General features: G+C 36.6%; 1 protein-coding gene across 8 annotated transcripts in view; it reads left to right on the top strand.

Annotated features, from left to right (window-relative positions):
- AGO3 (argonaute RISC catalytic component 3) overlaps window positions 1–24,552 on the top strand; it is a 123,118-nt gene that overhangs the window by 62,451 nt on the left and 36,115 nt on the right. For all 8 annotated transcript variants that reach the window (XM_047871403.1, XM_047871402.1, XM_047871404.1 and 5 more), the window contains 7 exons: window positions 10,416–10,550; window positions 14,845–14,932; window positions 15,062–15,209; window positions 15,825–15,944; window positions 18,839–18,961; window positions 19,284–19,417; window positions 21,950–22,134. In XM_047871403.1, coding sequence (XP_047727359.1) covers window positions 10,416–10,550; window positions 14,845–14,932; window positions 15,062–15,209; window positions 15,825–15,944; window positions 18,839–18,961; window positions 19,284–19,417; window positions 21,950–22,134 — 933 coding nt within the window. The remainder of the gene's footprint in view (window positions 1–10,415; window positions 10,551–14,844; window positions 14,933–15,061; window positions 15,210–15,824; window positions 15,945–18,838; window positions 18,962–19,283; window positions 19,418–21,949; window positions 22,135–24,552) is intronic.

Here is a 24,552-nt window from a genome sequence, read left to right as displayed (position 1 = left end):
TCTAGAAAACATAAGAGGCATCATCTTCATACTAAAGGGTAAAAAAAGATTAAAAGCTTTTACTCCAAGATCAAGGCAAGGATACTTGCTTTTCACTGCTTGATTCAGCATGGTGCTGGCAGTGCAAACCAATGCACCGAGGCAAGAAAAATAAAGACATAATGTTGTAAGGGAAGAAATAAAATTCTCCCTGTTTGCAGAAGACCTGTTATTCTCTACATAAAAAATCCTAATGAATCTACCAAAAAAAACCAAAAAAACAAAAAACCACACAAACCTACAGAATTAATAGATGAATTTAGCAAGGACACAGTATACTAGTAGCATAGACAAAAATCAATACAAGCAGTATAACAAGAAATAATACTAGCATTCAACAATTAAGAAAAAATACCATTAATAATAAAAAAAATAGATTTAAAGAAAGATTTGCAAGTCCTGTATAATGAAAGCTACAAAGACTTCCCGAGAAAGATATAAAGATACCATGTTTTTGGACCAGAACACTAAAATTGTTCAGCTGTCCGTTCTCCCCAAATTGACCTATAGACTCAACACAATCCTAATGAAAATCTCATCAGGATTTTTTTTTAATATAAGTTGACAAGCTGTCTTAAGATTTATATGGGAATACAAAGAACCTAAAATAGCCAAAAACATTTCAAATAAAAACAAAGTGGGAAGATTTATACTACCTAGTTTTAGGGCGTTTAAATTTTTTTTAGTTTTTATATTTTTTAAGTTTATTTATTTATTTTGAGAGAAAGAGTGCACTGGCAGGAGAGAGCAGAGAAGGAGAGAGAATCCCAGGCAGGCTCTGCCACTGTCAGCACTGAGTCCAAATCGGGGCTCAATCTCAGCAATTGTGAGATCATGACCTGAGCCAAAATCAAGAGTCGGATTCTTAACCAACCAGGCACCCCATACTACCTGGTTTTAAAGATAGGCTACAAAACCATAGTAATCAATACAGTGTGATATTGGAGTGAAGGTAGACCTGTTAATCAAATTATAGAAAAGCTACAGATATTAAGATACTTGATCTTTATTTTTTTTCTTAAGATACTTGATCTTTTAATTTTTTTTTTTCAACATTCATTCACTTTTTTGGGACAGAGAGAGACAGAGCATGAACGGGGGAGGGGCAGAGAGAGAGGGAGACACAGGATCGGAAACAGGCTCCAGGCTCTGAGCCATCAGCCCAGAGCCCGACGCGGGGCTCGAACTCACGGACCGCGAGATCGTGACCTGGCTGAAGTCGGACTTGCTTAACTGCGCCACCCAGGCGCCCCTTAAGATACTTGATCTTAATCACAGGCTGAGAAGCAATTAGAATAGCTACAGAAAGAGACCCACTCATGTGGTTGATTGATATTTGACAGAGGAGCCAATATAATTCAGTGAGAAAAAGGTAGTATTTTTTTTTTAATACTTTATTTTAGAGAGAAAGTGAGCACGATGTGGGAAGAGAGAATCTTAAGGAGACTCCATGCTCAGCACAGAGCTGGATGCACGGCTCGATCCCAAACCCTGGAGTCATGACCTGAGCCAAAATCAAGAGTTGGTGCTCAACCAACTGAACCACCCAGGTTCCCCGAAAGGATAGTCTTAATGAGTGATGCCAGAACAACTGGATATGTGTATGAAAAAAATAAACATAACCCCTACTTCACACCATACTCAAAAATTAATCCACAGAGCTAAAACTGGGAAATTTCTAAGAAAACAGGAAAAATATTCATGTCCTTGGAGTGAAAGATCTATTTTTTCAGTTTATTTATTTTGAGAGAGAGATCGTGAGCAGGGGAGGGGCAGAGCAAGGGAGAGAAAATCCCAGGCAGGCTCCATGTTATCAGCATATATCCTGACGTGGGGCTCCATCCCACGAACCGAAAGATCGTTACCTGAGCCGAAATTAAGAATTGGACACTTAGTTAAAAAAAAATAAATAAATAAAGTAAGAATTGGACACTTAAGCGACTGAGCCACCCAGGCTCCCCAAAACATTTTTTAATATACTGGAAACTTCATCTGAATGAAAACCCTCTTTTCAAAACACTTAAGATGAAAAAGTAGGCACTGCTGGGAGAAACTATTTGCAAAACATCTATCTAAATAAAAGACTTGTGTCCAGAATATTAAAAACTTATACCAGACAATTTTTTAAATGTGGTCAAAAGCAGACACTTCACAAAAGATGTATGTGAATGGCAAGTAAACACTTGAAAAGATGCTAAACATCATTGCTCATCTGAGAAAGGCAAATAACCACAATGAGGTACTTACTTCACACCCACTGCATGGGCTAAATTAAAATGACTGGCAATACCAGGGCACCTGGGTAACTCAGTTGGTTTAAGCATCTGACTAAGGTCATGATCTCATGGTTTGTGCATTTCAGCCCCACATCAGGCTCTGTACTGACAGCATGGAGCCTGTTTGGGATTCTCTCTCTGCTTGTCTGTCTGTCTCTCTCTCTCTCTCTCTCTCTCTCTCTCTCTCTCTCTCTGTCAAAACAAATAAAAACTTTAAAAATTCCACCATTAAAAAAAAAAAAAAGACTGTCAATACCAGTGTTAGGGTGTGAAGCAACTGGAAATGGTAGGTGTAAATTGTACAACCACTTTGAAAAATATTTTGGCATATTCTTTTAAAGTTAAACATTTTCTGGCTTTATGACCCACCAATTTTATTCCTAGGCCTTTCCCCAAGACAAAAGAAAAAAGAGGTCATACAAAGATTTATGTGCATATATTGGTTTATTCATAATAACTAGAAACAGGAAATAACCCAAATATCCAAGAACAGGTGAATGGAGAAACAAATTTTGATCTATTCATACAAGGAAATACTACCCAGCAATTAAAAAGAACTAACTATTAATTTATACAGCAGTATGAATGAATCTCAATTAAAATGTGCAAAAGAACGAACTCAAAATGGTATATACAGTATAATTACATTTATATGAAATTTTATAACCAGTTAATCTATTGTGAAAGAATACTATAAGTGTTTGCCGAGGGCAGATGTGGGAGAAACTAACTACGTAGAGGCAGGAAAGTACTTTCTGGGGTGATAGAAATTTTTCTTCTTAATTGGGGTTGTAGTAGCATAGATATATACATTTGTCAAAATCATTGAACTTTACACTTAAAATGCATTTTATTATATGTAAGCCTGAAAATCCTTTTCTAAAAGTAAAGTATTCCTACATAACCCACCAGAAAGGCTAAAATTCAAGTCTGACAGTACTAACAGTGAGAAATTAGCACAAAAATGACTTATACATTGCTCATGAGAGGGTCAGTTGTTAAAACCATTTTGGAAGAGTTGGCATTATCTAGGAAAATTAGAGATACAGATCCTTCATGACTCAGCAATTCTACTTTTAGATGGAGCCTTTTCTACCAGAGAAATTTATATGTGTATGTGCATCAATAAGACCAACTATAGGAATTTTCATAACCTTACAGTAACCAAAGGAAAATGCCAACACAAATGTCCAACATTAGAATAGATAACTATATTTTTTTACCAGAGTGTTAGTGCAGTGAAAATGAAGAAACTATTTACATTTAATATATATGAGCTAGAGACCATCCTTAGCAACAGTCTCAAAAGGATTACATGCTTTATGTTTCCAGTTATATAAAGTTCAAGAACCAGGAAAACTAAACTGTTTTTGAATCTGTACTTATGTTGTGTATTTAAAGAAAAGGAAGTGATTACCATGAGCCAGGACTTTGATTACCTTTGAAGGAGAGAGAGGAAGTTAGGATTGGGAAGGGGCTAAGAAAGAGGTTGCTAAGATACTGGCAATATTTAGTTGTTGATCCAGTGCTGGTTCTGTATATATTTATTGTATAATACTCTCAGTAATATTCATATTTTATATACTTTACTAAATGTGATATTTTATATTAAAAATAGAAAAAATAAAACAATTCTTTAATCTATCAATATCTCCTGGATGCTATGTTAATAATATCTTGCCAGGTGATAATAGGAAATTCAAGGATATTTAACATGGCCTCTAAAGTGCTCACTAATTATAATCATAAAAAGACATTCATTGTGTAATAAGTAGTCTTCATCTCTGTTCTCATACTTTCAGAGCCATGGGAGTAAGCCTATTAAAATTGAAGCAGATAACATCCATACCATGTAACCTTTCAGGAGGTAGTATGTGTACATTAAGGTATAATTGTGATTATGTTTTTACAAGCTTCCAATGTTATTTACTGTTCTATTTTATACTATTCATTTGGACCTGGACTTATTTCATAGTCATAGTTATTTTAAATATGGCAAGCACTTACTACTTTCTTTTTTCTTATCTGTTATTTTCTGCCATGTCTTTTGACATAGTGAAAAGCAAACTTAAGAATTCTAACCCCTTCTTGGGGCACCTGAGTGGCTTAGACCGTTAAGGGTCTGACTTGGGCTCAGGTCATCATCTCATTATTCCTTAGTTCCAGCCCTGCCTATGGGGCTGTCTGCTGACAATGCAGAGCCCACTTTGGGTCCTTTGCCCCTCCTCTTCTGATGCGTGTGTGCGGTCAGTCTCTCTCTCTCTCTCTCTCTCTCTCTCTCTCTCTCTCTCTCTCTCTCTCACTCTCTTCCCCCCCCATCTCTCCCCCCCCCCCCCCCCGCCTTCCCTCTTTCTGAAAAAAAAAAAAAAAAATTCTAAGGGCACCTGGGTGGCTCCATCGATTAAGCATCCAGCTTCGGCTCAGGTCATGATTTCCTGGTTGGTGAGTTCTAGCCCTTCGTAGGGCTCTGTGCTGACAGCTCAGAGCCTGGAGCCTGCTTCACATTCTGTGTCTCCCTCTCTCTCTGCCCCTCCCCTACCCTCCCCTTCCCGCACTCTCTCTCTCTCAAAAAAATAAGTAAACACTTTTAAAAAATTCTAATTCCTTCTTAATGGAACATTCTCCTATAAGACCTCTTTAAGGAGTTAGTTTACATTAACAAAGTGATTTTGCCTAGAATTAAGACCTCACTAGATCAGTGAACAAATGACATGAATGAACAGTTCTTCAGAAATGAAAAAAGAGGGATGCCTGGGTGGCTCAGTCTGCTGAGTGATGGACTTCAGCTCAGGTCTTGATCTCACGGTTTGTGGGTTTGATCCGACATTGGGCTCTGTGCTGACAGCTTGGAGCCTGGAGCCTGCTTCAGATTCTGTGTCTCTAGCTCTTTGCCCCTCCCCCCCACACGCTCTTTCCCTCTTTCTCCTTCTCCCTCTCCCTCTCTCTCTCTCTCAATGAATAAACATTTAAAAAAAATTTTTTTAAAGAAATGAAAAAAGAAGCTCTGTTGAGTTCCTATTGTGGTCTGCGTACAAGTAGGTACTTTGCATTGAATCCCCACACTAATGCTATGAGTAGTAGGTATTCTAAATTTACAACTGAACAAATAGAAATTCACAGAAATCGGGGCGCCTGGGTGGCGCAGTCGGTTAAGCGTCTGACTTCAGCCAGGTCACGATCTCGCGGTCCGGGAGTTCGAGCCCCGCGTCGGGCTCTGGGCTGATGGCTCAGAGCCTGGAGCCTGTTTCCGATTCTGTGTCACCCTCTCTCTCTCTGCCCCTCCCCCTTTCATGCTCTGTCTCTCTCTGTCCCAAAAATAAATGAACGTTGAAAAAAAAAAAAATTTAAAAAAAAAAAAAATAAATAAATAAAATAAAAAAAAAATAAAAATAAAAAAAAAGAAATTCACAGAAATCATAATCAGTAAATGTTGGACCTAGGATCAAAATCTGTGTCTATTTTATTTTAAAGCTTGTCCTTGTTTTATTATTCAAACACTGCTATGCATGAAAAGAAGAAAATAAACATAGCTTGGAAAAATCAATGTGCAACAAACAATCAGTGACAGGAATTAAAGGATGTATTTCTACCAGCAAAAAAAATTTATCATTTATCAATCTATATAAAGATACATTAGAGGTGTAGAGTGTATTACAAAACCTTACTGAAATTTAAATGTCCTTAATAAATTTGGAGATGAATGTTGATGAATTGGAAGACTATCCTACTGGTATTCTAGACATAGTCTCTTTTGGTGATTTTTTTCCTTAGTTGTAGATTATATATATCTAGATACTGGCAATAATCTAAGTAGTAGATAATATCTCATTTTCCACCAAAGTCCTCTCAATAATATCTGTACTTGATTTCTAATTTTATTGATCTGAATTCTAACACCTGGCTAGTCCATTTTAATTATGTGCACACACTCCAGATTTATCCATCTGTTGATGGATATTTTGGTTTTACTATTAAAAACAATGCTACAATAAGCATTCTTACTCATGCCTCCTCTGGCATATAGGGAATTTCTCTAGAGTATGTATTTCAACATAGTGGAACTGCTGGATGGAAAAGTAAGCATATCTTCAAATTTACTATACATTACTATTTGCTCTCGTCATTGTATCAGTTTATATCCCTCCAGTCTGCATGAGAGCATTCATTCTTCCATTGGCTTGTTGTCAGTTTGTGTTACACGTCTTAAAATTCTTTGCCCATCTTGACTGGTGTAAAATGATAGCTCAATATTGTTATGTATTTCCTTAATTACACATAAAATAATTCATGAAAATTTATGGGTTTCAACATTTAGATTTCTCTTTTATGTAATGCTAGTTCATGTCATTTGCCACATTTGTTGTATCTTGATTATAGGAACTCATTACATATTTCAATACTAATTATTTGTGGGGTGCCTCGGTGGCTCAGTCGGTTGAGCGTCTGGCTTCGGCTCAGGTCACGATCTCACGGTTTGTGGGTTCCAGCCCCACTTCAGGCTCTGTGCTTGATGGCTCAGAGCCTGGAGCCTGCTTCGAATTCTGTGTCTCCCTCTCTCTCTGTGTTCCTCCCCCACTCATGCTCTCTCTCTCTCCTTCAACAATAAATAAACATAAAAAAAAATTTTTTTTAAATACTGATTATTTGTTATAGGTGTTACACATGTCCTCTACCAATCTATAGCCTCATTTTGCTGCTGTTTTGGGTGGTTTTTTGTTGTTTTGCTTTGTTTATGGGTGCATTTCTTACAGTTCTCTTCCATATTTTTTTTTCCCTTATAGTTTTAATAGTTTATAGTTTATGTATTTTAAGAAATTCTTAGGGGTGTGTTGGTTGAGCATCTGACTCTTAATTTCAGCTCAGGTCATGATGCTAGGGTCATGGGATTGAGCCCCATGTTGGACTCCGCACTGAGCATGGAGCCCACTTAAGATTCTCTCTCCCTCTGCCACTCTCCCCCGCTTGTGCTCAAGAGAGAGAGAGAGAGAGAGAAAGAAATTCTTATGATTTCAATAGTTTATAGTTTTAATACCTTGTTAAGAAATTCTTCCTTACCACCAAGATCATAAAGATATTCTAGGGGTGCCTGAGGGGCTCACTGGGTAAAGCATCTGACTGTGGGTTTCGGCTCAGATCATGATCTCAGAGTTCATGAGATCGAGCCCTTTGTTGGGCTCCACACTGACAGCACAGAGCCTATTTGGGATTCTTTCTCTCCCTGTTTCTCTGTTCCCCCCACCCAAAATAAAACATTTTTTAAAAAAGATATTCTATATTTTCTTCTAAATGTTTTTTTTTTTCATATTTATTCTCTGCATAATAATTTGTTTTTGTATATTGTGTGAGGTAGGCTTTCAAATCTGTTCTGCTGGTCTGTGTGTCTATCCCCATAGTCTCTTGACTTGAATAAGATTATACCAAATCTTTTTTTTTTTCCCTCATGAATTCTCACTGATCTTTTATTTTTCTTCCCGATATTTTCCTTTTTATTTTTTTTATTTTATTATTATTTTTTTAATATATGAAATTTATTGACAAATTGGTTTCCATACAACACCTAGTGCTCATCCCAAAAGGTCCCCTCCTCAATACCCATCACCCACCCTCCCCTCCCTCCCACCCCCCATCAACCCTCAGTTTAAGATTATACCAAATCTTGATAAATGATAGGGCAGACCTTAGACTTAAAAATTGTCTTGGCTAAGGTCACCTGGGTGGCTCAGTGTGTTAAGCATCTGACTCGTGATTTCAGCTCAGGTCATGATCCCAGAGTTGTGGGATTCAGCCCCTCATTGGGTTCTGTACTGAGCATGGAGCCTGCTTGAGATTCTCTCTCTCCTTCTGCTCCTCACCCCTGCTTGCATACTCTCTCTCTGAAAAAAAAAATTTTTTTTTAAATAAATATTCTTGTTTTGTTGCCCTTTCGTGTTAGTTTTAGGATTAGCTTCTTAATTTCCAGAGGTCCAGGTGATAGGTATTTTGATTGAAATTACTCTGAATTTGCAGATTAATATGGGAATAATTTATACAAATAGGGTATATTACTCCATTTATTTAGATCTTCTGTAGTATCTTTCAATAGTAAAGATACCCTTTACTTCTCTAGACCTTTTGTTGTTTTTACATTTTTATTTTTTTATTTTTGAGAGACAGAGAAAGAGCACAAGTGGGGGAGGGGAAGAGAGAGAATGAGACACAGAATCCGAAGCAGGCTCCAGGCTTTGAGCTGTCAGCACAGAGCCCGACACGGGGCTCGAACTCACGAACCATGAGATCATGGCCTGAGCTGAAGTCGGACGCTTAACCGACTGAGCCACTCAGGCGCCCCTACTTCTCTATATCTTATACATATTTTGTTTGGATTTCATCCCAAGTCCTACTGTTTTTTGTTGTAATTTTAACATGTATTTTGCTAAATTACATTTTAATTTGGTTGCCAATGTATAAGAATAATTTCTTTTCATATATTGATCTTAAGTCTAGCAACCTTGCTGAACTCTCATTAATTCTATAATTTATCTGTAGATTTTATTGGGTTTTCTGTGTAGTCATACTGTGAATAATTTTTTCCCTTTCTAGTCTTTTTACCCGTTATTTCTCTAACTTGCAATACTGTGCTAGCTAGAACTTCCTAGTAAATGAAGTTGAATTTACCATAGATGTTTTTTAATATGAATTTTTAAAAATTATTTTAGAGAAAGAAAGTGAGCGTGAGCAGGGGAGCAGAGCAGTTGGAGGGAGGTAGGATGGGGGGAGAGAGAGAGAGAGGAAGGAAGGGAGAGAGAGATAAAGAAAAAAAGAGAGAGAGAGATAAGTAGATAAACAAATCCTGGGCAGGCTCCATATTCAGTGAGGAGCCTGAGGCAGAGCTCCATCCCAGGACCCTGGGATCATGACCTGAGCCAAAATCAGGAGTCAGATGCTTAACTGACTGAGCCCAAGTACCCCTGAATTTGCCATAGGTTTTTGGTAGATAATTTTTATCAAATTAAGGAAATTCTTGGGGTGCCTGGGTGGCTCAGTTGGTTGAGCGTCCAGCTTTGGCTCAGGTCATGATCTCACAGTTTGTGAGTTCGAGCCCCGTGTCAGGCTCTGTGCTGACAGCTCAGAGCCTGGAGCCTGTTTCGGATTCTGTGTCTCCCTCTCTCTCTGCTCCTTCCCCGCTCGTGCTCTGTCTCCGTCTCTCAAAAATAAATAAACATTAAAAAAAATTTTTTTTAATAAAACATTTAAAAAGAAAAGAAATGAGTGATGGTGATGTGCTAACTATTGGTGAAGCTCTTCTAGTTCTGAAGCCCAAGATTAAGAAGTCATGTTGGTTGACTGTTAGTAAACTACCAACTGTAGCTAGATCACATCGGGCAAATGCTCTTTACTTACTACTTCCTGTAATTTGGATTAGTACCAGTATCATTTACTAACACTGTCTTCTCAAATCTGTGCAAGACAGGGAAAGCTTTCACTAGAATAAACAGGCCAGGGTGGCACAGCAAGCTTTGTTTAGGAGCGTATGTGTGGCTCAGTCGGTTAAGCGTACGACTTCAGCTCAAGTCATGATCTCGTGGTTCTTGGGTCCAAGTCCTGCATCAGGCTCTGTGCTGATAGCTCAGCCTGGAGCCTGCTTCAGATTCTGTGTCTCCCTTGCTGTCAGCCCCTCTCCCACTCATGCTCTGTCTCTTACTGTCTCAAAAATAAACATTAAAAAAAATAACCTGATAAAAGTTAAAAAAAAAAAAAAAAAAAAAAAGAATACCTAACCTTTTCCTCTGCTAAGGAGCTCTGGCATGTGTCCCCTTACAGGCCTTGTCTCATACCCAGAATATTTCTATACATGTAGCAGAGAAAGGTTTTATTCAGTTACCCATGAAGAAAAATAGATAATAAAAACTATAGGACTTGGCTTTTCTGTTCTTCTGCCTGTCTCCTAGTCAAACAGCCATCAAATTGAAACTGCTTGATTCAGAAATGCTTTTTTATATACATAAGTATGCATAAAGGATAATTATAACTTTATAATTAGTTAATTATCATGGAAACTGAGAACAAATTTCTGAGTTTTTTTACAGAAACATTAATTTGTACCATTTGTGTTTTTCTTAGTTTCTGCCACTGCCTTCTACAAAGCACAACCTGTAATTCAATTCATGTGTGAAGTTCTTGACATTCATAATATTGATGAGCAACCAAGACCTCTGACTGATTCTCATCGGGTAAAATTCACCAAAGAGATAAAAGGTGAATTAATTAGCATTTGGAACAACTTAAGTATAAAATGCATGAATATAACAAACTTTTATTGAAAAAATGTTTAAAGTCTGTTCATGTAACATCATCTGTAAAAATATAGATTATGAAATGTTACATTAAATTCATTACCATTACATCTTAGATAATTGTTTGAAAGAAAGAAATGCCAAGTAATGAAATTAATATTGATACCAGCTAATATTTTATTAATACTTTGCATTGCTAGCTAAAAGTGTAAGAGTATCTCATGGGAAAATACTGTTAAAAGTAGGAAACTTATTCCAAAAACATTGTTAGGGCAGAACTGGAGTCATTATTTTTATATATTCTAATATAATGACCTCCTTATTTTTCTGAAATGATAGAATATTTTATTCCTTTGAAACTTTATGGATATGGGGCTAGCTAGCCTGTTTCATGTGTTATTTTAGAATTGGAACTTCCATTATTTCATGTACATTATACAGTTGATCACTGATCTTGCCTATTTTATTTAGAGCTAAAATTTGTACAGTGGTGTTGCATCCTATGTATATTTTACTAACATAAATTCATCTCTATAAGGTCTTCTGGAGAGAAAAAGAAAAAATTTAATAGTGTTCTAAAATTTGTGTGTAATTCATCTTTATCTAAATGTACATTTCTATGTACATTTAAATATACATTTATAGTTTTATATGCAATCCTATTGACAGTGTACTTTATTAGCAATTGAAGGTATTTTTCACGAGTAATTTTGATTGTATAAAATTCTTGCCTTGTTCATAACTTAGAACTTAATCCTCATGTAACATGTGACTCCACTGGGGGCACCTGGCTGGCTTAGTTGAACTTGTAACTCTTGATCTTGAAGTTGTGAGTTCAAGTCCCACGTTGGGTATAGAGATTACGTAAAAAATAAAAAGATGTGACTCCACTGTATTTAGTTTTGTATTATTTAGGCAAGAAGAAAAATTAGATATTCTCTAATTAGAATGAGTAGTATAAATTCCATTTGTAAGTGTTAAATCTTACATAGTCAGAAATTGTTTTGTTTTGTTTGTATTTTAAGATTTTGACTGTTGTAGATAATTTTCAGCTTCTGGTTTGAATGAAACATTGAACTGTTTCAGTGTTCACTGAACATCTTTCAGTTCCCTGAATCAGTTAGAATACCTCAGTGCATTCTGCTTGCTCCAGTAATCATTCATTCTTTGCCATTCAGTACCCAGGGGAGAGAGAGAGTGTCAATGTAATAAAACATTAAAAGGAAAGTTCTTCCTGCTTTGAAAATGAGCATCTATTTTATCTCAAGTTATCTAAATGCCAAAATAACAAAGTGTCATATATTAGTGTATTGCAACCATATCATTGTCCTTTCATAATCCGTATTAACTGCACTGTTAGCATTGTCGAGAGGTTAGTGCATTACCCACCATTAATGTCTGATCATCAAAATACCATGGTTTCCAGTGGAGTTGCTGCTTAGTTACCACCTCTGATATCATGAAGTCACTTACATTATTTTGCGGTAACTATGCAATCAACTCATATCACCACTCTATCACAGAAAATACAAGATGTACAGAACAAGGATTCAACTGCTGCCCGAAGAGCATGGACTCGATCTTAACTTCAACTGCTCAGGGGCCCAAAGAAATGACTGAAAAAATGACTAGAAAGCATTATAAAGTTGATGTTAGAGTGAAGGTAAAGCCAAGTTTATAGGTTAAATATTTGATTTATTAAAACCAAATTTTTTTTTTTTTTTTTTTTTTTTTTTTTTTTTTTTTTTTTTTTTTTTGGTTGGATGGAGGGTTTCGGGAGGGACCTGGGCAGAGAATTATCTAGTCCATTTTTTTTTTTTTTTTTTAATTTCAACTTTTTGCTAAGCCCTGGGTTCGGTCTAATCCTTAGGCACCTATAACCCTGGATTTGGGGTAGAAAAATCTGAGTTGGATCTACTTGATCAACTGATGATTTTTTTTCTCCATTCAAATTCAAAAAGGCTTTCTTCTTCTTATTATTTTTTAAGAAGGCTCTTTAACATACATCATGTAACCCACCATGGAAACTCAGCAGAATCAAAGTTCTATGTTCTGTGCTATATATTTGGGCTTAATTTTTTAGCCAGCATAAAGGAATTTGATGGTAACTGTTAAATAGTGATACACACTGTGCTGTAACGAATAGATTTATTTAGTATATTCATTAGTTCCAGTTGAACTTTTTCCTAAATATTCAATAGTAACTTTAGGGTTGTTCCTTTGTATAATTATTCATGATGGTTTAACAGAAATATTGGAGGAAGTGTACGTAGTAAAAGTACCATATGTTTATACAAGAACCAATTTATTTTTGGTATAAACTTATTTAGTAGGCTATTAGAATATTACTAATAACTTCTTTAATTCAGGGGGAAGACTTGAAAACAAATGGCTAGGTGGTATAGATAACAGAAAAAATTTTATAATTTTTATATTGTTTTCTCCCTAAACAATATTTTTACATCCTGCTTACTTCATATTGCTTACTTCACATTTCCTTCTTGTAAGGCCTTCTCTTGATAGTACTTTATTTTCTAGTTTCCTTTATAATATAGAGGCGTGTTTTATACTCTAATTGATCTGAAATTTAGTCTTACAATAGTAATTACTAATAAAAACTATTTATATCACTGATTCAATTAGGAGTTCTTCTCAAGAAAAATCCATACCAATCTGGTACAGTTGACGCTATGTGCATTTAACATCTTAATTTGTGCTGATAAATCAGAAGAAAATATTACTGTGAATGAACTTTGTGTTTGGTACTGCAGTTAGTGATTACATAGGAAAATAAATTACACTGTTTCAGGGTTTCTCACCCTTGCCACTATTAACATTTGGGGCTGGATAATTCTTTATTGTGGTCTGGGGTGGGAAGTAGTGCTGTCCCGTCCATTGTAGGATATTTAGCATCATCCCTGGATCCAAGAATCCCTAAATCTAGCGTCCAGTAAATGCCCATAGCACCTCCCAGTCATGACAGTTAAAATTGTTTCCAGACATTACCAAATGTTCTCTGGAGAGCAAAATTGCCTGTAGTTGAAAACCACTGCACAATAGGAATCACAAATATAACAGGGAAACAATGCAAAAATAATAACCATAAATACTATCAGGAAACTAAAAGTTGTCCTTCATCTGCCCCTTTTTAGATTTTCTGCCTTTGGTGTCTAAGCCATAGTAATGGAGTTGCTTATCTGTAAGCAGCAGCAACTGTATCAATTTGTTACTCTTTTCTATCTAAGTAGCTCCAAGATTGCACTGGCAAATATGGTACCACTACCCACATGTAGCTACTTAAATTAATGAAATTAAGTTTTCACTTTCACACTAGCCACATTTCATGTACTCCATAACACATATTGCTAGTGATTACATATTAGCACAGATGTAGAACATTCTATCATTTCAGAAAGTTCTGTTGGACAGTACTGCTTAAGAAAATTAATCCCAAAGATTTTACCAGTGGTTTAAAAGACCATTGCTTCACTTTGTAAAGCAGGTCTGGGATCTTCATACTCCTATGGTCCATAGATGGATTGCAAGGATCCAGAACATCTATGTGTATATGCAATTTTCTGAGAGTTTACCGCTTTGATCAGATTCTCAAAGGGATCAGTGATTCCATAGGAAGGCAGGGTCACCTGCTCTAAGAATTGTTTGGTTGCATTTAATTTCTAATAGTAATAAGAGAGTTGTGTCACTATACTATACTTCAACTAAATTGTCACTCTGCCTCTGTTAAAGGGCCTGGAATTTTCTGCTTCCTACTTTAAAAATCTTTGAAGGACTTCCTTCTGAGATTTACTAAATTCTAAACTTCAGTCACTGTGTGATGACTAGACTATTCACATATCACATACTGTGAAAATTGTGGAGTATGTTGAGAATTGTTACAGCTCTTCTTTCATTTCTCATTCCCTCTCCCAGCAATAAATACCTAAATTTATTATAAACAGGTTGTTTTGTTTTTTTTAATTGATGGAGAACTTTGTCCCTTGCTCTATAGGCTTTGCAACTTTTATGATTCTGTTTTTTAGTGTGTAGATCTTGATAGGATAGGGAAAATATTTGGAGATAGATATATCATGATTGTAATCATTACTAGCAATGTTATTTATAAAATGTTAATTTCACATTGCCTGTATCACAAATTTTCTGTCTGTTTAGAATCTGAGTTTTTCTGTAGTGAACAGGCTTTATAAATATTTGACATGTGACAGTTCTATAACCTCAGTTTTTCTTGTTGGGAACAGGTCTGAAGGTTGAAGTGACTCATTGTGGAACAATGAGACGGAAATACCGTGTTTGTAATGTAACAAGAAGGCCTGCCAGTCATCAAACGTAAGAAAAGCTGGTGTTTGTCAGAGCAGAGATGATATGAGGCAGCTTGCTGTAGTTAGTGGATTGGGAGTTTTGCTCACCATCATGAGATGAGAGTTGTTAATGTGTACCTTTTTTTTTTTTCTCCAGCTTTCCTTTACAGTTAGAAAATGGCCAAACTGTGGAGAGAACAGTAGCACAGTATTTCAGAGAAAAGTATACTCTTCAGCTGAAGTACCCACACCTTCCTTGTCTGCAAGTGGGGCAGGAACAGAAACATACCTACCTGCCACTAGAAGTAATGTGTTTAGGCTGTTTCTTAATATCCTCTTGTTCATCATTCTGTTGGGGTTTTTATGGCATATAACTTACTTCAGACTCTCGCATTTATTTTGGAGATTGAACTGTTTTAAATTTTATTTTAAAATTTTAGTAATGAAATAATATGGAAAATTTCATCCACAAATCCTTATTGCTCTAAAGTAACCATTGTTAACATTTTGGTACACTTCTTTTCAGCCTTTTTATCGAGTGTACATTTTACCCTGTTATAATCATACTATAAAGCAGTATTGTTTACTACTTCTTAACATATTAAAAAGAAGCAGTTTAGGGGTGCCTGGGTGACTCACTTGGTTAAGTGTCCGACTCTTGATTTCAACTCAGCTCATGATCTCATGGTTCATGAGTTTGAGCCCCATATCAGGCTCTCTGATGTCAGCACAGCTTGGGATCCTCTGTCTCCCTACCTCCCTCTCTCTCTCTCTGTCTCTTCCCTTCCCTTGCTCATGCTCTCTCTCTTTCTCAAACATAATAAACAGACATTTTAAGAAATTTTAATTTCACATGTAATTACCAATGAGAGTTAAAAAAAGATATATGCATCTAGTACAAAACTTTTTTCCGTTTGTAGGTCTGTAATATCGTGGCCGGGCAACGATGTATCAAGAAGCTAACGGACAATCAGACTTCCACTATGATCAAAGCAACAGCAAGATCTGCGCCAGATAGACAAGAGGAGATTAGCAGATTGGTTAGTACTTGACCCTAGAAATGTGAATTAAAAACATGTTAGGATGAGCTACTACTGAAGAGCCATGTCCTTATCAGCTCATACCTTACTTATTACCATTTCATGGACTATCAGAATTAAAAGGGATCATGGAAGTCATTCATTGGTGTTCTAGGGGTAAACCTTAATGGGTTCTATGAGAAGGGTTAGATCCTTCTAATTTAACCCCAAGCTCTTTAATTGTAGATCTAGAGCAGATTCTCTCAGAACCAGTGTTTCATTTTAGTGAACTGGAACTTTACTACCTCCCGCCTAGTAAAGGAGAAGGAAGAAAAATCAAGGTATTATGACTAGCAATAGTGAGTCTTAACTATCAGTAGAATTGCTTAGTACCCAGTATCAGACTGGTAGCTGTATAGGATGAATAAAGAAATACAAGACTGGGGTGCCTGGGTGGCTCAGTTGGTTAACTGTCTGACTTTGGTTCAGGTCATGATCTCACAGTTTGTGAGTTCGAGCCCCACATTGGGCTCCCTGCTGTCAGCACAGAGCCCACTTTGGATCTTCTGTCCCCCCTCTCTCTGCCATTCCTCCACTCATCCTCTCTCTCTCAAAATAAATAAGTAAATTTTATAAAAAGAAAGAAAGAAAGAAATACAAGACTGCTCCAACTATGTAGGGTCTCTAAGCTATATCGTTGTTGTGAGTGGAAGAGAAGGAAAGTAGCAGTACCACTTTATAAAACTGATGGGATAAGGCAAAATGAAAAATAAAAGGAACCTGGATCTTCTCTTATTCTCTTCTTGAATGCCATTTAAATTATGTAAGTGAAGAGGAAAAAGTCTGGAAATAGGAATATTGCTTTGAGTAATAATGAAGATTGTTATAAAAAAGTTAACAACTGGCCTTTTCATTTTGTGAGCCAATTATGGGAAATTCCTGTATAGTTTTATAAAGAGCAAATAAAAGCTATCACACGATACTTAATTAGGAAAATACAGATTTGTTCTCATCATGGATTTTTTTATGATCTGTGACAGGGTTTTAAAGCCTTTAAGAGGCTAGAACTTCTCACTGTCTCTGTGAAATCTCAACTACTTATAACTCATTTATTTCAGCTTTCCTATCCAAAGAGAGAATATCATACAGTAGTTAAAGTACAAGCTTTGGAATCTAACAGCTCTGGGGTCCATCTTCTGTGCTTACTTACTGTTACCATTATTGTAGTATTATAATTATACCATCTACGGGGCACCTGGGTGGCTCAGTCATTTAAGCATCTGACTTCAGCTCAGGTCATGATCTCATGGTTCATGAGCTCGAGCCCCACATCAGTCTCTGTGCTGACAGCTCGGAGCATGGAGCCTGCTTTGGACTCTGTGTCTCCCTCTCTTTCTGTCCCTCCCCTGCTTGTGTTCTGTCTGTCTGTCTCTCTCTCTCTCTCAAAAATAAACATTAAAAAAAATTACAATTATACCATCTGGAAGACTAGTGCAGTGATTGAGAATAGGAATTCTAGAATTAGAACATACATGGTTTCAGATTCTAGGTCACTTGCTTAGCTATATGGTTCTAGGCCAGTCACTTAACTGAACTAAGCTTTAGGTTTATCCTTCGTAAAGATTATAAAAGTTACAAAAGACCTACGTTTATAGGTATACGTTTATTGTGGGAATTAATTATACAACTTAACACCAAGCACATCACACAGCAAGTTTTTATTTATAGTAGTTGTTATTCTTTGCAACTTTACTATGAAGGTACACTGAAACACACCAGAAATGAATGGCATTTAAGCTTGGAGAAGCATTAGTGCCTAATTTAGAAAACAACTCTTCTGTTTATTGTGGGAAGATTTTTTTTTTTTACATATTTAAATTATATAGGTTTTTTTTTTAATGGATTGTTGCTCAAACACTTGAATACTGCCTTCATTTTGTAACCTGATTTGACCTCTACACTGAGACCAAGTAAATATGTTTTGAAAAAACATAGTTACTATAGTATGCTATAAACATGAATTATATTATGAGGTCCAAGTCTATACTGAATTAAAATAAATTCTTGGCACCTGGGTGGTCAGTCAGTTAAGCATCTGACTTCAGCGCAGGTCATGATCTCAGGGTTCGAGCCCCACATCAGGCTCTCTGTAGTCAGTGCAGAACCCACTTCAGATCCTCTGTCTGTCTCTCTTTCTGTCCCTCCCCCTCATTATCTCTCTCTCTCTCTCTCTCTCTCTCTCTCTCTCTCTCTCTCACACACACACACACACACAAAATGAACTTAAAAAAAATATTTTTAATAAAATCTTAATCTTCGTATCTACAGATATATTTTGTAAAAATTATTTATCTTATACTGGTTTCCTTATCTGTTTTAAGTGTATCCCATTAAGTATATTTTATAATATGGCAATTTTTGTCAGAATATATTCAAGTAGTTTTATATAAATTGTAAATCAAATGATTCAGGGGGAAAAAGCCTCAAAATCATCAATAGCTGCTGTCAAACTCTAAGTAAAATTTAATAATATATGCCTGAATCTTCTAATTAGAAGTTTTTATTTTTTAGGTCACAAGTTTCTTCCTCTAATGATCCCTAGACTACACTCTCCAAAATGTATTAGGTTTAATCACATAAAATTGCCGTTTTCATGGATTATAAATAGTTGAAATTTCTTATTATTCTACCTTATACATTTAAATTTCTGTAAATTACCAGGAGGTTCACAGACTTCTACAGTCCATTCATGATCTGTAGTCCCAGGTTAAGATTCTCTATCCTGTAATTAAGGCACCATTACTAGATCTAAAACATTATTGATACAGTGAAGAGAAGAAAATGGAAGGTTTTAATGAATAAAGCAGGGGTTGGGGAAAATTTTGAAAATAACTACTAACTTTTTCTGTTGTTAGGTAAGAAGTGCAAATTATGAAACAGATCCATTTGTTCAGGAGTTTCAATTTAAAGTTCGGGATGAAATGGCCCATGTAACCGGACGTGTACTCCCAGCACCTATGCTGCAGTATGGAGGACGGGTAAAACCTGTTGATGGTTTTTAAATTAAAAACAATTTCTGTTTATAAAGAGAAGGGCATCCCAACTAAGTCTGAGATTAGAAAGTGTTGTTTTACTCCAACAATACTTTTTTCTTCTGGGTATCTTTGCCAGAGTTTAGATGTTTTGGTTTTGTAGGATAAAAAATAGAAATACTATTGATGTAGAGTAGCCTATTACATGTAGAATGTCAGATATACATCAATTCAGCAATTTGAAATGTTTTTCTTTTCAGCTCATTAAAATAAATTGTATGTTAAGTATTTCTTTTTTGCCTTATTTCTCTTTTTCCTTTTTCTGTAGAATCGGACAGTAGCAACACCAAGCCATGGAGTATGGGACATGCGAGGGAAACAGTTCCATACAGGAGTTGAAATAAAAATGTGGGCTATAGCTTGTTTCGCCACACAGAGGCAGTGCAGAGAAGAAATATTGAAGTAAGGCATATCATTACATTGGTTTGAGAATTTTTTTGTGTTTCAATTTTAAACTACTTTAGCTAATGTTTTAACTGTATTGTCTCAATATGGAGTAATCACTGAGCCTTTGAAAATGTTTCTTGTCAGTACTTTCTGAATTTGTTAGTAAAGTTATTGATTCATGCTTGTAGGCACCTTAACAGTCCAGCTTATGTGGTATGGAAGGAGCATCATTGGCTTTTGATGGCAAATAGGTTATGTTTAATTCCTAGCCTTGCCACTTCCTGGCTATATTATCATGAATAATTTATTTAATTTCATTATGCTTCAGTTTTCACCTTTTTAGAGATAATAATACCTATCTCTTGGGTGAGGATGAAATAAAATCCTTATTTCTCAATTGAGCTCCTTGAAAAAATGATTTAACTCTTCATTTTCACTTCCTTACTTTCGAAAATTTGACCTCCATCTCCACCACTTTCTTCCCTTTTTCCCAAATTCATTTCCTCAGCATATAAGTGCTCAGTAAGCTTCTGTTTAAATTGAAAACAAACAAAAAATGGTCCATTTTCAGTGGACAGGCTTCCAGACTTCCATTTTGTCACCTTCCTTGAAAGAAAATGATTACTGTCTAAGTTCAGTCTCCACTAATAGATCTTATAAAGTATACTCATAATGAATAGTTCTTGAAAGATACAGTTTACCAACCAGGTCAGTTCAGAATTTGCTTTGCCTTCATATGAGAAATAAAAATATTTTTTCTATTTAATTATGTTCACTTCTTATTAACTCTAAATTTCTAAACGTATGTCTTAAGGTTCACTTAATATACATTTTTCTCCAGAGTTTTTATCCCCTTGCTTTCAAGTAAAATGTCAGAAGGATAGTTTACTACGATGCTATGATTATCTTGACCTCAAGACCAAAGAAAATGCCTCCAGTTGTTTTTCAGGCTTAGACTTATTCTTTTCATTTTACATTTGTTATTCATGGCTTGATAGAAATCTCATAATCTTTCAGCTAGTAGTTCTTGTTCAGGCTGACTGAAAATATCCAACTTCATACTTCTTGAATTAAACACTAATAAGGAAAAGGAGAAGGGAATTCCTACAAACTTTGTCTCTAAGGGAATTAGAATGTTTTTGAGCAAAGATGACTCAGATCCTTGGCTTAGGACCTTATTTGTTTTAAAAACAAGTGAAGTGATTGTTAAAGCATGACATCATTACTTGTTTATCTTAAGTTAAATGCAGAATTTTGTTTTAATATGGATTTAGTCTTCTGGGTTTTTTTTAGTGTGGATAAAATGCATTGAAATGCTTCCTGCCTCATTTGTTCTTAAATGTTGGTTTCTTTTTTTTTTTTTTTTTTAATATATCTTTTCTGAAGACACAGCCTTCCCTGCTGTTCTAGTATCAGATACATAATATTGTGGAAGGAAATTTTGGAGTAGGTCATACTTCTGACTCTACATTCATGTAGCCATTAGACATTGGTCAAATACTTGTCCCTGAAACTGTTGCCTCATCTGTAAAATAGAAATAATACTTCACCTACCACTTTCTTATGAATGTTGTCATGATCAAATTAGACAATGTGCAATGGGGCACCTGAGTGGCTCAGTTTTGTTAAGCATCCTCTTGGTTTTAGCTCAGGTCATGGTCTCACGGTTTGTGAATTTGAGCCCTGCATTTAGACCCTGCTCAGACAGTGCAGGGCCTGCTTGGGATTCTCTGTCTCCCTCTCCCTCTGCCCCTCCCCTGCTCATGTATGTGCTCTCTCTCTCCCTCTCTCTCTGTCTCTCTCAAATATAAATAAATAACACTTAAAAAAAAGAAATTGGGCACCTGGGTGGCTTGGTTAGTTAAGCGTCTGACTTCAGCTCAGGTCATGATTTCACAGTGTGTGGGTTCGAGCCCCACATCGGGCTCTGTACTGACCTCTCAGAGCCTGGAGCCTGCTTTAGATTATGTGTCTCCCTCTTTGCCCCTCCCCTATTTACACTTTGTGTTTGTGTCTCTCTCTGTCTCTCTCAAAAATAAATAAAAATGTTAAAAAAAATAAACACTATTTAAAAAAAAAGAAAACGTACAATAGTTTAAATTTATCAAGTTCTTACCATGTCTTGGGCAGTGTGCTAAGCTCATTTATTATCTCACTTTATTCACACCAATTCTGTAATGGAAGTAATCATCTTACAGATGAGAGAAACTAAAAAAATTTGCTTAAGATTTCAGAGCTAGTAATTGACAGAATTAGGATTGAAACCTGTCATGCTAAGTCTAGAAATGAACTCTTAACCAGCACACTGTATTACTAATGCCCTTTATAAACTACAGAATACCACATAATTCTATAGTAATGTTCTTAGTTTGGAAAATAGATTACTGACCCCCCATTGCCTTTATTTCAGTAATCTTGGTGACCTCTTCATATATGGAGCACACAGATCTTTGCTTCATTTTCCATTCACTTCTCAAACTTTCCATTCCACTTTGTAGATGTGAATAATTAGACAAAGGATTTAGTTTTAGTGATTTCTCTTTCTAGGGGTTTCACGGACCAGCTGCGTAAGATTTCTAAAGATGCAGGGATGCCCATCCAGGGCCAGCCTTGCTTCTGCAAATACGCGCAGGGGGCGGACAGCGTGGAGCCCATGTTCCGGCATCTCAAGAACACCTACTCAGGGCTGCAGCTCATTATCGTCATCCTGCCAGGGAAGACACCAGTGTATGGTAAGGATGTCTTAAGATTGTTTTTTTCTTCAAGTACTTGATATTTTTGGAAAAGACAAATCAGTAGAGCAAACTAGCCCAAGAAGAAGGGCACCTGGGTGGCTCAGTTGGTTAAGCGTCCGACTTCGGCTCAGGTCATGATCTCACGGTTCATGTGTTTGAGCCCTGCGTCAGGCTCTGTGCTGACAGCTTAGAGGGAACCTGCTTTGGATTCTGTGTCTCCCTCTCTCCCTGCCCCACCCCTGTTCGCACTCTCTCTCTCTCCCTCTCTCTTAAAAATAAACATTAAAAAAAATTTTTTAATAGTCCCAAGAAGAGACCCTGTGAAAAGAATTTTAGTAAAGGAGGCATCACAAAAAAGTGGTTAAAAAAAAGAATTATTTCTTTAAAATGGCATTGAGATAACTTGAGTATCAATATATGATATATTGGTTAAGAGCACAGGCTCTGGAGTCAGACTGTGCTACTTAAAACCCAGGTTCTGGGGGCTCCTGGCTGACTCAGTTGGTTGAGCATCTAACTTCAGCTCAGGTTATGATCTCACTGTTCATGGGTTTGAGCCTTGCATCAGGCTCTCTGCTGACAGCATGGAGCCTGCTTCAAATCCTCTGGCCCCTTCTCTGCCCCTTCACTGCTCAGACTCTCTCTCTCAAAAATAAAAACAAACAAAAACAGGTTCTGCCAACTATACTACCTGTGTGATATAGCTGAATTACTTAACCACCCACACTAGGCTTTAGTGTCCTCATCTTTGAAATTGGGATACTAAAAATAACTAACCTATAGAGAGTAGTTGTAAAGATTAAATAAATTTACATATATAAACAGGGCCTAGAATAGTACCTATTATATAGTGAATACCCAGTAAATGATAACTATTATTGTAAACAAAAAGTTTAGTCATAATTATAAGTTAAACATAAATCATTGAATCTTGAAAAATACAAAGAAAGTATAGTTTTCAAACTACTGAATGGAGTATAGTCATTTAGGTTTATAAATGATAGAACAGGTGGAAACAATCTACTAAACTAAAAGGCAGCCTACAGAATGGCAGAAGATATTTGCAAACAACATATCTAATAGTATCCAAAATCTATAAAGAAGTTACCAAACTCAACACCCAAAAAATAAATAACCCAGTTAAGAAATGGGCAGAAGGCGCCTGGGTGGCTCAGTCAGTTAAGTGTGTGACTTGATTTCAACTTGGGTCATGATCTTGCGGTTCGTGCATTCAAGCTCTGCATCAGGCTCTGCGCTGAAGCTGGAGCCTGCTTGGGATTTTCTTTCTCCCTCTGTCTCTGCCCCTGCCCTACTCGTGCACTGTCCCTCTCCCTCTCCCCCTTTTCCCCCTTTCCCCCTCTCCCCCTCTGCCTGTCCCTCTGCCTCTCCCTCTCTCCCTCTTCCCCTGTCCCCCTTTCCCCTCTGCGTCTCCCTCTCTCAAAAATAAATAAATATTTTTTTTAAAGGGCAGAAGACATGAGTAGACATTTTTCCAAAGACATCCAGATGGCAAACAGACACATGAAAAGATCCTCAACATCATTCGTGATCAGGGAAATACAAATCAAAACCATGATGAGATACCACCTCACACCTGTCAGAATAGCTAAAATTAACAACACAAGAAACAATAGGTGTTGGTAAGGATGCAGAGAAAGGAGAACTCACTTGCACTGTTGGTGGAAATGCAAACTGGTACAGCCACTCTGGAGGATAGTATGGAGGTTCCTCAGGAAACTAAAAATAGAACTACTCTATGATCCAGCAATTGCATTATTAGGTATTTACCCAAAAGATACAAAAATACAGATTTGAAGGTGTACATGCTGCACCTCATTGTTTATATAGCAGCATTATCAACAGCAGCCAAACTATGGAAAGAGCCCAAATATCCATTGACTAATGACTGGGTAAGGAATATACAGTATTTATATACGATGGAATTACTCAGCCATCAAAAAGAATGAAATCTTCCCATTTGTAATGACATGGTTGGAGCTAGAATGTATTATACTATGCAAAATAAGTCAGTCCAAGAAAAACAAATGTGATACAATTTTACTGATATGTGGAATTTAAGAAACAAAACACATAAACGTGGGAAGGGAGAGGAGAGGGAAACAAACCACAACAGACTTTATTTTTTAATGTTTATTTATTTTGAGAGAGATGTTGGAGGCAGGGGAGGGAGGTGAGAATCCAAAACAGGCCCCGTGCTGTCTGCGTGGAGCCCAACAGGGGGCTCAACCCCACAAACCATGAGATTACAACCTATGCCGAAATCAAGAGTTGGATGCTTTAACTGACTGAGCCACCATGCACCCCAACCACAACAGACTCTTAATGATAGAGAATAAACTGGGGGTTGACGGAGGTGGGTGGACGATGGGCTAGGGTGGAGTGATGGGTACTGAG

This window comes from Prionailurus viverrinus, chromosome C1, assembly GCF_022837055.1.
Source record: "Prionailurus viverrinus isolate Anna chromosome C1, UM_Priviv_1.0, whole genome shotgun sequence".
NCBI lineage: Eukaryota > Metazoa > Chordata > Mammalia > Carnivora > Felidae > Prionailurus > Prionailurus viverrinus.
Note: the sequence above shows the minus strand (reverse complement) of the source record. Positions and strands in the feature narration are given on the sequence as shown.